This window comes from Ixodes scapularis, unplaced genomic scaffold, assembly GCF_016920785.2.
Source record: "Ixodes scapularis isolate PalLabHiFi unplaced genomic scaffold, ASM1692078v2 PGA_scaffold6__148_contigs__length_123643588, whole genome shotgun sequence".
Lineage (NCBI taxonomy): Eukaryota > Metazoa > Arthropoda > Arachnida > Ixodida > Ixodidae > Ixodes > Ixodes scapularis.
In genome coordinates this window covers 57211019-57226508 of record NW_024609881.1, presented here as the reverse complement: position 1 = coordinate 57226508, position 15490 = coordinate 57211019, and the positions used below count along the sequence as shown (strand labels likewise).

The 15490-nt window shown below is 42.7% G+C and overlaps 1 protein-coding gene across 1 annotated transcript in view; it reads right to left on the bottom strand.

The window, feature by feature from the left end:
- The window catches only part of LOC8043269, a 37743-nt gene extending 22310 nt beyond the window's left edge, over positions 1–15433 (bottom strand). Inside the window, exons 1-10 of the mRNA XM_029989930.3 lie at positions 14709–15433; positions 11653–11870; positions 9201–9436; positions 8265–8437; positions 6433–6567; positions 6146–6252; positions 3852–4050; positions 3022–3369; positions 2275–2484; positions 1104–1321 (exon numbers count right to left, since the gene is read on the bottom strand). Of these exons, the coding sequence (XP_029845790.2) occupies positions 1104–1321; positions 2275–2484; positions 3022–3369; positions 3852–4050; positions 6146–6252; positions 6433–6567; positions 8265–8437; positions 9201–9436; positions 11653–11870; positions 14709–14916 (2052 nt within the window). The 5' untranslated portion in view covers positions 14917–15433. The remainder of the gene's footprint in view (positions 1–1103; positions 1322–2274; positions 2485–3021; positions 3370–3851; positions 4051–6145; positions 6253–6432; positions 6568–8264; positions 8438–9200; positions 9437–11652; positions 11871–14708) is intronic.
- Positions 15434–15490: the final 57 nt, after the last annotated feature.

Here is a 15490-nt window from a genome sequence, read left to right as displayed (position 1 = left end):
CTCGCGAGACGCAGGAACATTTCATTTTGTTCATTTTTGAAGGAAGGAAGCTCATGCTGTCTGCAGAGAATTAACTAGATAAATAGATAAAAGCTCAAGAAACACCTAAGCACTTCTTACGAGTTGTGAATGCGAAAGCATCAACGTCATTCTTGCGCGCAGTCTCCTGAAGAGACCGCGCTGCGCTCTGGAGTATGCTTGAGCAGGCTGTCTGGGAAGCCCTGCCAGCCAAATGCCTCCTTTTCCCTGTGCGCTCTGGCGCAGGCACGTAGCACTATGGGGTGGCTCTCCTTGAAACTGACAAGCCTCAACCAATGGGAGCCTCGTTCCAATAAACTATGATGCATGCAAGCCAATGGGAGCCCTATTTATCAGAGGTCTGCTTCACTGGGAGGGGAATTTATTTTCTGTTTGGCGTGGCAGCTGATGATGTCTGCTCACTCCATGGGACAGTTAATGCTTTCGCATTAATAATTAGTGATCATTAAAGGGAGGAAGCTAGCGCTGGTGGTGGCACAACCAAGGGACAACTCTGCCGTTCCCACCCGGCAGTCGACTTACACTGTGCGTAAAAGAAAAATATCAGTAGTAGCCAAATTATAGGACAAGTTAACTTCCAATTGGGTGAGCCAAGTGTGCATCTCGGCTCAAGGAGCGTCAGAGGCACAAAAGCTGCCAATATAAAACTCTACCTCCGTCCTCCATGCGTTTCTGGCGAGTGTCGTACTAGCACGCCGGTGTGCAATCGTCGCTGCACGTTAAGGATCCCAGGTCATTGGTTGTAGTACCGAACCAACTAAATTACTCCTCTTGGGCACTTAATCGGCACTGCCATAATTTAAGGGGAGGCAGAACTATGTTCACATCTAATTTGGCTTCTCCGAACCTCTGAAGTCGGCTGTAGGCTTTAAGAATTAAGTGCCATTCTTTACTCGCCATATTAGTACTGCCCTGCCCTCCCGAAAGGCTCAAAGTCATTTTCCTTATTAAAATTGAAAAAAAAAAAAAAAAAATTGAAGTGTTTTTGCGAGGATATAAATGAATGTATGCCGAAGGCTTCCTCTGAGAAAGACCACATGTTCGAACGAGGACAAAAAACTTGCCCCATTGGTAGTGGCCAGAACGTGCAAGTCGCTCGGGACGTTGAGCTTTGCAAAATTTTTGCGGCCAGTAATGGTCTGCGGAGTGTCCGTAGTCACAACCATGCTAGGATCCACATCGTTTATCTTGTGACCTTTCGCAACAAGAAGGTCAGTCATTGCAACATGGCCGAACCTGAGGTTACCCACTACGACCTGGTCCTTATTGGTCATCATGACATCTGTGGGAGGAAAAGAAAACAAACTTGACCAGTTACTTTCTCTAGCGAGCATAAGACATTTCCAGCAAATAAGGAAACAAATGTGCATGTACGTAGCACGTTGATACACTGAAATGTATATGCATCTTCAAAGAGCATCTAGAAACAAGACTGGTAGCACTCGCGGGTTGCTTAAAACCTGCTATATCGAGAACAAAATCTGTTGCAGAAAAATAAGATGTCTGCAATGTACTGAAGCAAGGAAAATAAATGTTGAATTGAAGTCTTAATGGGCAACTGCAAAGAAAAAAAGTATTTTTAAACAGCCTAATTAGGACAAGCATGTCACGAAACAATTTTTCCACCAAAAACAAAATTTTTTACGGCAATATTTATTGCGCGAATTTTAGTTTGCGGCTATTTAGTCAGTTTTAAATTCCGCGCCGCAAAGTTGGCATTATATGTCACAGAGTGGCTGCTATACGTCACGGTGTGACGTATAACAGCCACTCCGGAAGCGTCGAGAGAGCGGGAGTTTCAAATGGGGAGAAGTTGTGACCCCGACTAAATTACGTCCTGTGGTGTAAATATTGCTAGAAAAATTTGTTTTTTCGTGGAAGATTTGTTTTGCAACAAGCTCGTCCCAAATAGGCAATTTAAAAAAAAAAAAATTTCTTTGCAGTTTTACCCTTTAAAATGCTAGAATTTGTGCCTGTTTTAAAGACAAAGAATAACAAAACATTAAATAGACAAAAGTGATGACACCAACTTCCAGACACTGTATGAAGAAAAAAGCAACCAATTCAAACTACCTATGAAACAACATTCCGTTTCATAGGAACACAAGTACTCTGCATAAGGTAAACACAAACATTGAACCTTGAGAACCAAAAAAAAATCGAACACATTGTAATCTGGAATGGGAAAATATCCAACGACCTCAGTAAATTAACCACTTGAGACAAACACCACACCTGAAACTTTGATGCTGTTGATGGAGTTGACGGTCAGCTGGTTGACGTAGAGGTTACCGAAAGAGATTGGCTGATTGAGAATTTGGTTGCCAGTGATCTTCAGCGTGTTTTTAAACAGGTCTGCGAGTGGAACCCCGTTCAGTGTGGAGTTGGAAAGGTCGCGCACACGCAGATTCGAAGCTCCAACAGGTCTTGTGTATTTGAGATTTCCTGCAGGGAAACCAGTCGCATGTGACAATTAAATGCGCTCCCATGCGTATGATCAGTAAAGGTCTGGGGGACGTTACACAGAGGGCTCAATTGTTGGATTTACAGAGAAGTTTTCACTACCATAATGTGTTCGCAAGGGAAGAATTTTGAAGACCCGCACTTATGTCAGGTGCAGAAATATGGGTGCAGTGAAGTGTAGATTTTAATCAAGGGAAATTAATGCAAAGTTAATTCAGATGAAGTTAACCTGAAAAACAAGAAAGCAAGATTGTCTCACAGTTGTCGTCCCAAGTGAACGAGTTGCTTTTTAGGTAAAATACTTCCCTATAGAGGTTAAAGGCATCTAACACCCAGTGTTTTGCGTGGAGTCTACTCAAAGCTGCAAGCAATTATACAATTCCATACGGTTAATAAGCGTTACCCTTAACTGTAAAGGATGGCAGTTGAAGTGCTACTGTGTTAAAAGCAGCAAATTGCAGTGTTGCAAAATCCAACTTTTACACAATTGGTCCAGCTGACTGCAGCGCAAACACTCACCTCTGATGGTCTGGGGAACCGACTTGTAAACCACGTTCTTCAGGTCGTTCTCCATGCCTGCTACGCTTGCCTTTACCTTCTCAATCTGCTTGGCCACGTCATCGGGGGTGACTCCGGGTACCCTCTGCGCTCCGGGGGTTATCACCGCCTTTGGAGCACTTGCTGAACCTAAGACCCGCACCGGACCGTCAATGATCACCATCTCGGCGGCAAGAGGTTTCTGCCGGTCCGAGGTCCAGACACGACCAATGTTGGCAGCCAGCCGATCCACATTCTTCTGTCGGCGAGACAGGGAGCCCTCGAGTCCATGCAGACACTGGAGCAGTGGGTCAGTCCTGCTTGACGATGCTGCGCAGAAACAACTTTATCAAAGCCAAGACTAACTTTCACAAAGTGTTGGCAATAGACCCCCAGCCTCCAAGACCTTTATAACTGGCCCAGTTTCCACTGAATTAAAACCACAAAACTGCACTTGAGGCACATAATAAAATCCAGATTTAATCACTGCTGCAGCTCTGGATTTTTTTTACAGTCTTAAAACATCTATTGAACAAGTGACCAGTGTGTGTTATGCATCATCTCAACAGGATGTTGCAATCAAGAGCTGTTCAAGCTAGGAATGAGGACACAAAAGCAACAGTATGGTAAAGTGACAGAGCAATTTTTTAAAGAGATACCCTTTGTGAAACATGTCTACCACAAGACACTAACAGATTACATGATGGTTGTAGAAGGATCACTTGAACTTCCCAAGGTAAACAGTCTTGAACTCTCACGATTACTGGCAGCTGTACCCTAGGCAACTGATGACAGTATAACAATGGTCTCACCAAAGCTGAAGCTCTCCAGCACCAGCTGAACTGGGGCGGAGACCTTGGTGACTGCCTGGGCTGCATGTGTGGCATAGAGGTAGTAGCTCCCCTCAATCCACTGGAAGGACACCCTGGACAGGACAACTCCAGACATCCTCAGCGTAAACGTGTGGTTGTAGGTTGCAGATTCAGACTCCAGGAAGAACATCACCTCATCCTGCAGAAGGAGAGTTCACACACGAAGGACCAATTTGACATCCGAGAAGTTGACAACATGTTCCATATCTCTCCCTCTGGGAGTGCACGTAATTGGATCTCGTGACTCGAACCACGCTGTCGAGACCGGTTATAATGAAGCCGGTTATAACGAAATGGCGGTTACAGCGAAGCGATCACAATTTCCTATTCCGTTTTGTACTTCGTTAATCGAAGTCTGTTATAACGAAATAGCGGATATAGTGAAGTGATTTCTGATTCCCGTTGAATTCGTTATAAGCCGTCTTGACAGTACTTTGTTTCAGCTTAGGCCCTGAAGCAGCCAATGCTACAAGGTAATGGGACGAATTGAGCAGCATAAAAAAATGCAAGTGGCAGGGTTATTTTGTTTACGATTACTTCAGCAGTGATAGAACATGTCCAGAACGAACACCATTATGGTGCGCTTTTGACGGTGTCCGACTGGTCCCGTCAGCTTGTAGCAGCTGCTGCGTCTGGACATAAGGCAAAACAAAGCGTAAAGCCCTTAGATAAGCCAGGCCTAGACTAGAGACACTCAATTCCCCGATTTTAATGCGATTGCCACCATTTTGGTGCTTATAATGCAGAGCGGGCATAATTGGCAATTGTTACAATTCGAAGATTTAACTTTTTGAGCCTTAGATGTCGCGTCAAAAAGCTTTGACGATATTGTTGTGCGCTGCCCCGGACTGTACCAACATTTCTGAAAGACTGAAACTGGTTCCCCGTGATTTCAGACGAAGCTCGAGATGACCAGCAACTCTGAATTCTAGCACTGATACAGCTGAAGCTAAAGGTCAAACCATGGGGTTAAAAGCCCATTGCCACCACCAAATCTAACTCGAATCGCTTCATGCTAATTACAACTATATCTTCGTCTAGTCAGTCTATGCTAACAAAAACCTATTCGAGGATTGTTCAAAGTACATTAATAGGTTTTTATTTTTTTACCCATTTATGTCATTTCGGTAAAACATGACAACTTCCACAAGGGTCCATTGGTCATTCTTCTCAGTTCCCTTCCTCAGTTTGAGATTTAAATTGAACATGTTTGTCCTACCTTTTGTGCTGATCTACTAAGAGGTTGTTGGACAAGTAGCAAGCACGGTACAAAACTAATACTAAGAGTATAATTTTGTCATTAATTTTGAAGTGAATTGAAACTCAAATTTAGAACTAGGGTAATCCAATACAACTGGCATGTATAGACATGTTTCGGACAAGACCCAGAATATTTCTCACGAAAGAACTCCCAATAATGGAAGCCGCAATTATGGTATTAATTTAGAGATTTGTCAAAACTTTGCACTTGTAGATATTGATGTGGGAAAGGTGATCAATATGAATATTAGCAATTTATTTTACAATTAAGTTAATGTAATTAACGTAATAAAATTGCTGCTCTACTATAATTCAACATAACCTGGAAGAGATCCATCGAGTGTGCTCATTCATCCAAGGTGCACCGCAAATAAGCAACACCTGCAGTGCTGTCATCGATACTTGCATCTGCAGCATCTTTTGCTACACTTATTTTTGGTGGAAAAATTAATTGGCATATTTGTGTAAGCAAGCTTGTTCTATACTTTCACAAAATATCAGCCTGCTTCAAATGAGAAATTTCTTATTCTCACATACTGTCGAGACCGTTTAGTATAGCGAAGTCTGTTATAACGATCCGGCTACAGTGAAGTGATCACGATTTCCCATTCCCTTTCACACTTCGTTATAACCGAAGTCTGTTATAACGAAATAGCGGATATAGCAAAGTGATTTCCAATTCCCGTTGACTTCGTTATAACCGGTCTTGAAAGTAGCTGCAGGAGAGAAGAATTCACAACACTGGAACCACAGATGTTGCATTGCCACAATGCAGCCATGTCATGGGGGAAGCACACTTAATGGAGCAAAACAGATTCACCTTGCCAAACTACTCTTAGAAATTATCTAAATTTTTCTTGTCCTATCGCTCAGTCAGGAAGTCTAACTGTATAGAAAATTACTCTAATCAATGCTTTAAAAGTTTGAGTATTCACGGTCAGGAGTGGGAAATTTCCTAAGCACTGAAGGTTCACCTTTCGAACAACTGCAATGGCAGCTTCACCATTTGGCAGGTTGAAAACTTCAACATTATCAGCGTTTTCTGTGTCCAGCAAGGTCTGCCATTCAAGGAACTGGTCTCCTGCACACGCACAAAAAAAACTAATTAGCAAAACGCCTGGCACCATTATCCAAGAATTAAAGTGTAGGCCAAGTCTGCCTCACCAACTTTTGCTTCATATGCTCAACAATCTGCATTGTATCAAGATGTTTGACCAACAAAGTTGCTCTTAAGCAGGACCAAAATGTAAATTATGCATACCAGAGTACCAGTAGAGGAAGACTCCTTGCTTGGTGAGGAAGGTGAGGTAGTGAATCCCAGCAACGGTGAAGTGGTTCACCTTGAATGCTTGCCACAGTCTCATCACCTGGACATAGCTTAACTCATGCTCCCTCCCTAAAGGGGAAGGGGGGGAAATAAAAGTAAAAATTTTTGTATAGCAATTCGAACAAATTGCTGCATGAAAGTGAAGAATGTTCTGGGGCAATGTAATCCCATAGAGATTGTGAAAGGAATTATCCAGAAGATAGCTTTTTACACAAACCAAGAAACAAGGCGTTCGGTTTCAAAAATACTCTTAATATTGTTTTCAAAGGCTAGTAAACAGAAGTTCCATAAATGGTCCTACTTGGGAGACAACTAAATGAAAAGCGTCATTCACACCGATTTAGTAATGTGGAAATAGTAAATTTTGTGTTCAAAGCAAAGAGGTTTGACAGAATATTTTTTAATTGAATAGTTTCTCCAAGCTTTTCAGTACCATGCACTTGGACGAAAATTCAGCTGAACCTTCCATTTGTCCACTTCCAAGCCTAGTGAATTTTAATATACCGCAGCTATATTTAGTAACTGTAGCATGTAAACAACGAAATTATTGCAGCTCTCCCAATTGAGAAAGTTTATAAATCTGCTTGCTATATGAATACATGTCTGCAATATAAAATATGACCCCAAAAAACTTAAAACAAGCATGAATGATGAGCACAGGTTGTCAAAACATTGCTGTTTAACTGATCCTTGTATAATCGAGGCAGGTCAGCCCCGTTGAGTGCCTCTCACCGAGCACCCGTGCACTATGGGAAGCAATGCTCACAAGCTCTGCGAGTACATCCCCACACTGCACAGGCGCTCTGTGAAAAGTGCACTCAACGGGGCTAGCTCGCCCCAATCAACACTTTGGAAAGTATGAATATCAAAGTTCATCTCGAATTGAACATCGAATAGCGCAAATTCGAAACTACTATTCGAAAATTCGAATATTTGCACAACACCGATTTAACCAACCGTGTCTCCAATGCAGAGGCCGCTTCGCTTAGGAAGGGTGAAAATAGGTCTGCCTCGTTCTAAAGACTATGGGATGTGAAAGTGTGATGTAATCTGCAGTACAAACCATAGAAGGCAACTCTGCGCTCGTTGAAGACAAAAAAAAAATGTTCCCAGAAATTTGACGTAACCTCCCTTTAGGTTGATCAGCCTACACATAGGCCCAAGCTGAACGAGTAGCCCGATTGGTCTTTTCGAACAATGAATGGTACACCAAATTATTCAAGCACTAAAAAACAAATGCTGGGAACAGAGGTATAGATGCTGCACGGACTTTTAGTCTGCATGAAAGATCTAAAGTAAATATAACGAAGAAAAGGTAATGCCAAATGCACATGCAAAGGGCCGTTTGCTTTAGAACAGTTACTGCTGCGGACATCACCAGGGGTAACTATGCCAGCAACATGTTCCTCAGCGCTCTGGTAATTTAGCAGAAAGTCTGTTGAACTCTGTCTAGCAAACTAAGGCAGTGCAGCCTTGCGACTTGCAAGTAAATATTTCACCTCCGACATAAAAGCACTAAAACCATCAAAATATAAGAATAACAAACACCACAAAGTGCACATGTTTTTGTTTCTTTTTTTTTTATTAGTAAACGTCTGGCTCTGTGGTGTTAGGTATTCTATTCGTCCATTATCTTTAGCGCTTCTATTCTCCACAACGAATGCCCAGCCCAACTATGTACCCTTCTTAATATTTAATGGTTTTACAACTGAACAAGAACATTAATTCGGTGTTGTTGCAGTAGAGAAAAATCTGGGAACACTCACTTTGGTTGTACATGAAGACCGGCGAGCCCATGAAGAGCTCCCCCTCGTTGTCCCGCTGTTGTGCCAGTGCTATGAAGAGAGGACCGTCCATACTCCACGCTACCACAGACTTCGCCCCAACCACAGAGTGCTGGGACACCGCATCAAACTGGGTGTTCTTCCACTCGTAAAGGCTGGAACAAATCGAAGCATCGCAATCAGAGTCCGAACCAAGCTCAAAATAAGTCAAAACCCCGATAAACCTAAGCAACATTTACGAATTGATGAATAAAAAGACCGAGCACCAAAAGCTATTGACCGTCCGAGTTCCATTTCTGTTAATTTTAGACATCTACTGGAATCGCTTTGAACTCTCACCAGTAACCAAGTTATTTTGAGTGCATATACAATCTGTATGGTTCAGGTAACAAATCAAGTCACTGCCTGCATGTCCAGAAACTCACTGTCTCAATTCTATGCATCACGTTTAGGATTTTTTTTTATGCTTTATAAAAGTTTAGTCTGGGTCAACCAAATGCCAATTCATTATGCCAAACAGCTAGATTATTCTAGCAAGCAATCCATGACTGCATGTATAACTGGGAAACAAACTCCAGTGCCTCAAATTGAGAAATGCACGTTATTGAACAGAACCGAGCCTTGGAGCATGTGTGTAACTGCTTGAGCCTCTTAGACACTTTGAAAAGCAGCTGTAGTATTTAAAGTAACAAGCTGGAGCTTTATTTACTACATCCGAGCATGAAGCGGGCAATTTGTCAAGAAGCTCCCACATCTCTCGCACAAGAACATTTCACATCAAGAGGACGCATCAACCCATGTCTTGAGGACACCGTACAGACGAATAGCTCGAGCTTTAGTTGAGTCACATTGGCACTACACAATGCAGTTTTACCAAGGTGGAAAACAATACGGAATTGAGGTTGTGGATAGTCTTACACGAGTTTCCCGTCGTAAGACACGCCGGAGCCAGACAGGCTCTTGAAGACACAAGTGACGAGGTGGTGGGCCGTGGAGCCCCGGACGACGTCGATGTCCGACTCTCCTCCCAATGTGATGGTTTGCTTGGTGACCAGCTGCTTTCCTCTAAGCTGGTACAGCCGCACAAACTGGTCGTTGGGACTACGAGTCTGGTGCAGGCATACCAGCCAGAGATGCTCTCCATACGCAAATGCCTGAAATCGGAGTTTTGCTTCTTCAATTACTCGTTTCGTTTTACAACAGGATTGTGCAAATATTAAAATTTTTTAATAGTTTTGAATAATTAGCTATTCGATCTTTGGCTTTTGCCCCGTTGAGCTCGCTTCTTACCAAGCACTGGTGCACTGCAGAGAAGCAACACCCGCGGAGCACGTTTCCGTGGATGTCACTTCTCCGCAGTGCACCAGTGCTTGCAGTGCATGGAAAAGCGCAACTAGAGGAACGATCGACTTAATCCGTATGCCAGGCGCCAAGGGCAAAGAATCTGCTGTCCAAGCAAAACAGTTTGAGCGGCACATTAGTTTCGTACATCTTTCTGCATGATCATAATCAAAACATATGCACCATATTTTCAGCCATGAAGAATCTACATTTAACCCTTATGCTCTTATTAAAACTGTTTCTCGCTACAACCGCTAGGAGATTCTTTTCTGCTTCTGATTGGCCAAGAGAGCATGCCAAGCCCTCTATCTGCACCTGGTGCATGCCCTGGCTCTGCCTGCTCCTCCCATAGACCAGGCTTTATACACGACTCTGGGCAAACCCACTGCGATCCAGACTTTGAAAGGTATAAATATTGCAGCCGTGCACTATAGAGAAAAGCACACTTTCAAAGTGGGATTGTGCATGTCTACACCTGGCGTGTCTAAGAAGAAGTGTAAACATTGTGAATGTTGATATATACATTGCAGTAAAGTTTTCAAAATTAAACTGGCCATCATGCAAGATTATGATGAGCAGAGATGCCTTGACAACCTGCATTCATCATTAGTGATGGTCTTCATTTTCAAGTTCAAGAAAGGATACTTGCATGTAGCAAGAAAATTTATTAATCTTGATTAGGAATGAGTGGGTTTTTTGGGTTTAATTGATGTCAAATGTGTTGTTTACCTGCCATCCCAATGTAGGCGTTAGACTTTCCGAGGCCACAGTCCAAATAAAATTAGACTAAACTTAGCTTGGCTTAGAAATGGACAAGCGGAAGCTTGAAGACAACCATCACGAGTTCAGCATTACCATCAAAAGTTTGGCAGACGTTTGCAACAGGGTACGAACCCAGTTGACGAGTGTAGATGGCCTTAAACAAGATCATTCTGACTTCAATAACATTTCATTGCATGCGCAGCAAAAGCCCGGCAGAAGGCAACGATCGCATTTGAGGCAGAGCTTCATATAACATGCAATTTAAATTAAAACAGCAACATGCAATTTGAATTAAAATTGCAAGTTTTAAATTTCAAGCGGCCTATATTCCAAGTTGTCAAAAAAATAGGCATAAAAGAGTATATTTTTATGAGTAAGTGGATTTGCAAGAAAATGGCACGTATAGGCATAGAGCCCACAAGATATCTTCAACATTTCTAAAATTTTAAAAACGCACTCGTGTCAAGTCTACATTTACAAACAAGGCTGTAATCTAATGACAAATCTGTTAACTGCAGGGAAGCAGAGAGTTGAGGGATTTGATAAGTTGCAACCTACCTTTTTACAGTGAAAAATTAACAAAACATTCAGACACTTCACCATATTTGACTACTACTTGAATATTTTAGCTTTAAAGAGACACTGCACCGCCCAAAATGCTTTCATTTTTTGCCAGGTGATTCATAATGATGTCAGAAGACAACCCAGTCATTGTTTTGCTACAGCATCACATATATTTTTAATAACGTCAAAATATGCAACTGCTCGCAACAAAAACGAAACTGAATTGGGGAGGAAGAAGAAATATAGAGGAGGAGAGAGTTACTGGAAGTCACATGGGTGTGCAACATTTTTCTCAATGTATTTGCAGTTTTTAGAAGCCACAAAAAAATGGGTGTCATTTTTTCTATTTTTAATATTGAGTGTGCCTTCAGTGACCGACGACTTTGATTAAATTTGGTGGTCGCGTCGAAACCTCAGAAAACTGCCCGTGACCAAGGAAAAGAGTGAGCGAGACTAACCGGCCAGTTCTTGATCAGTGGTTTTCAGGTGGAAAGTAAAGGAATTTCGAGCCACAAACTTTTCAGGATAGTTGGACTCCCGTACGTCAGGTACAAATAAAAACCTTGGCGACCATAAGTCCCCTGTCTGTGTCCCTTTAAGTACTGCATTCATAAGACAATTACAATGAAAGCGTTCAAGTTGTTTCATGAACTGCAATAGGAGAAAAGATGAGGAGGAGAGGAGTCGAGAAGTCTTTGCTTACCTTAACTTTTATAGTGGTCAAACGGGTGTCCAGGGTGGCGTAAGGAGCGTAGATGCCCTTGGTCCACTGAAGCAGTCTCAGTTTTCCGTCTTGGGTAGCTACCAGCACAAGCTTGTTGTTATTAAAGTCGACTGGCTCCCAATAAGTCACGTTCGGGAAAAGGACGCCGAGGTTAGCGGGACGCGTGCCGACAATCCTCAGGTGTTGCTGAGGAAGCGCTGAAAAACAAGATTCAGCCTTCTATCACTGTAATCACTACAGAAAAAACAATTCAGTTATAAAAAGAATGTACCGATGCCCGAAGGACTGTGACAAAATGTGGGAGTTTCCAACCCACACTCAAAACTGAGAATGAGCAAGACAGGCAAACATTACTTGAAACAAAAGAAAAACCCTATAAAACTCAAAACTCCTGGATCTATTTCTGGCACGACCAAATAATAGAAGCTACCGAAAAAAAAAAAAAAAAAAAAAAAAAAAAAGTAAGCACAGTGGACTTGCAATAATTCAAACTAACATTTTATACTTCCAGTCAATTCAAACAAATTATAAGATTTTGGTTGTCCCACCGTTTTCAATGTATTTATAAGCTGCTTAATTGAAACGGCATTTTTGCTTAATTCATACTATTTGTTCACCACGGCGGGTTAGCCCCCGTTGAATGCGCTCCTCAACAAGCACCTTTCTACAGCGGGGAAGCGATACCCGCAGAGTTCAAAGTCATTGCTTTTCCACAGTACACGGGTGCTCGGTGGGAAGCGCACTCCATGCGACTAACTTACCATGATTATGCAAGCAGAACAGTCCTGACAATCAGCTTCCATTATTCATACTTTTTTTTTGTATTTTTCTGGAGGGGTTCAATTCGAAAACGAAGAGAGAATATTTGCATACAACAAGCAGATTTATAAATTCCCTTTATTACAACAGCTGGGCGCCTCCTTAGGTTTAATTTTATGGTGTCTGTCATTTATATGCGACCCCTATGTAGGCATTGGACTTTCACAGGCCACACTTCATAGATAGTTATATTCAAACTAACCGAGCTTAGAGGTGGAGAAGCCACCTTCACGAGTTCAGCTGAATTTTCATTCAAGCATAGTACAACAGTAGTAAAAGGCTTGGAGAAACTATTCGATTAGAAATTATTCGGCCAAAACCACTATTTGCTTCGAACTTTACCAACGTCTTATGCAATTTAAACTTCTGATATTTCGGCCTGCGGCCTCCTGGAGTTTGAATCAATAAGAGGGTGTTGCAACCCTGTTACCTCAAAGTAAAAAGAATGCATTACCATTACCGATAAAAATTAACTCACGTTACTTCCGCATTACTTTAATATGTAAATTAAAACCTTTCACTTTGAGGTTATAGGTATATTATATATAGATAATCGGCATATTTCAAGAAACATATTATGCCCATGCAGAAACTTTTACGTTCCACCTGAATACTCGTGAGAAAAAACTAGAGGTAAAATGCTGAAAACACAAGAATGCACATGACTTGTCTCTAAAAACAAGAAAAAAATTAAGTGATTATTTTATGTCAGAAATAATATGCAACAAGTTATTTAATATTACCAGTTACTTGAAATGAGTAACTGAAGCGTAACTTGTTACCGTTTTGAAAAATGTAACGGGTGCATTACTACGTTACTGAAAAAAATTGGGAACTTTTAGCAAACCGTTCACGTATTCCGCGTACAGCACTACCGAAGCCTTTCAAGCACGTTTTTAAGCTCGTGCCTTGGTGTCACGAGGCCGCAGAAACGTTGAACGGGACGCTACAAACTCCGAAACCTCACTCGTACATCGATGTATCTGACGGATGGCCGTATATTTGGAATAGAAGGGCACGACAAAGCGAGAACTGATGTCACGATCCTCCTGGAACAGACAAGAACGGGGGGAAGCGGCCTCGTTTCTCTCCTCGCTTCAGTTCCCCAGCCTGAGGCAACATTTGCTCGAGGGGACGAAGCAAAGAGGAGAGGAAATGAGAACCGAGAAGTTGCATGGCCTCGTCAGCCGTGTTAAATTGTGCACTCCTTTTCCATGTTTTCGGTTTTGCGGCGTCCCACCTATCGCCCCAACCAGGGATGGGCAGTACTTCAATAAAAGTATTTGAAATACGTATTTCAAATACTTTGTATTTTGCATTTGTATTTAATTACAAATTGGGTAATGTATTCGACGCATGTATTTAATTACAAATTGGGTAATGTATTTGACACGTGTATTTAAATACTAAAATGTGAGTATTTCAAATACAATTGTAATTAAATACAATTTTGTGGGTGAAAATACATCCCTCAAATTTATTGTCACTGTCCAGAGCAGGAAGAAAACTATGTTCTGCACCAAATGCAGTGGCTCTCAATCAAGCACAAGCGATTAGTAACTGATTACGGTGCTAGTCCAAAGCAAGAATAGTGACGTAATTGATGTTCACGGGCAGACTGGCTAAACAAGTGCCTGTGACAACTTGTGATGCTTTCCAGCCTGATTTCCATCCATATTTTTGCCTGGAACATTCTGAATGCGCGGGTCGTCCAGATTTTGGCAACTGGTGCGAGTTGCAACATTAAAAAATTCTCTAGCTAGTGCTGCGTGTCTTGGTCGTCTCGGTTCTTTGTTGGTCTATACCAGGGGTGGCCAAACTGCGGTTCGCGAGCCGCACGTGGCTTTTCGAGTGTTAAAGTGCGGTTCGCGGTGTTGGCGGTGACCACACTAATGGTCACCGCCAACACTGGGCATGACCCACCCCCACTTAATCCCATAGCAACGGGAACTGTAGTCCGAGCAAATTATCGAAAAATAATTGAAGATTAGAGTTCCGCCTCACCTATACGACTGACCGCAGCGGGCACGACGAGCCATTGGGGGCCAATCGAACGTCGTGTCAGTGCCACGCGACTCACCCACAGCGATGCAGGAGACGCGTGGTTGTGCGATACGTTCACACCGCTAAATTGGCCGGAATGACTGGTAGCATATCCACTGCAGTCCATCGTTGGGTGAAACGCGGCGCGCTCCAAAACCGAAACCGAAACTCACCAGCGTCGTCAGGACCGTTATATCCGCCGGCGGTTCGCTTGTGGCGCTGTATTCTGGCTCGTTCGAATGCCTCGTGGAGCCGCAACTTGAAGGTGTCTATCTTTTGCTTGAAGTAGTTTTCGAGATCAGAGTCTTCGTCGGCACAATCGACGACGGCGACGATGCAGGTTAAAATGGCCAGCAGGAACGCCCATTTCGATGTCCCCATGGTCGTGGCGAACTTTGTAGTCCGCGATCCCGCTCTCCCGAGTGCTGCATTTAACAGGACATGATGTCATTGACAAAGAACTGCTTGCTTTATCTCCCAAATGTTTTAGCGAACCCTAGAACAAAATGAGTTGTTCACACGACTAGCCCTGCAAGAAAACTAAATACAGATAAAACTTGAAGTACACGTAAGGCTAAAGTAACATCAAAGTAAAAAAGGTGCAACAAATCCTTGCAACGGGCATAGATTGCAGAAGGGTCGTTCGCTGATTAGCAAGCTCGTGCTAAGCACCGACGTTATTCTACAGAAAAACATACGTGAGCTACACATCCAAATTAACAAAGTTTACAACAAACTCGAACAATCACAGAGAGGAACATTTAGAGACAAAGTTGACATGGAAATGATGAGCAAAGCTCACCTCCGACGACAGCACGAAGTAAACGCGCTCGCGGCCTGAACAGCCCTTTTTGACAGCTTCCAAACACATGGGAAACGCCCACAGTTTTCCTTCCTCTGGCGCTCTGGCGCATGTGCCGCGGCATCACCAAAATGACAGCGTCTTTCATTGCCT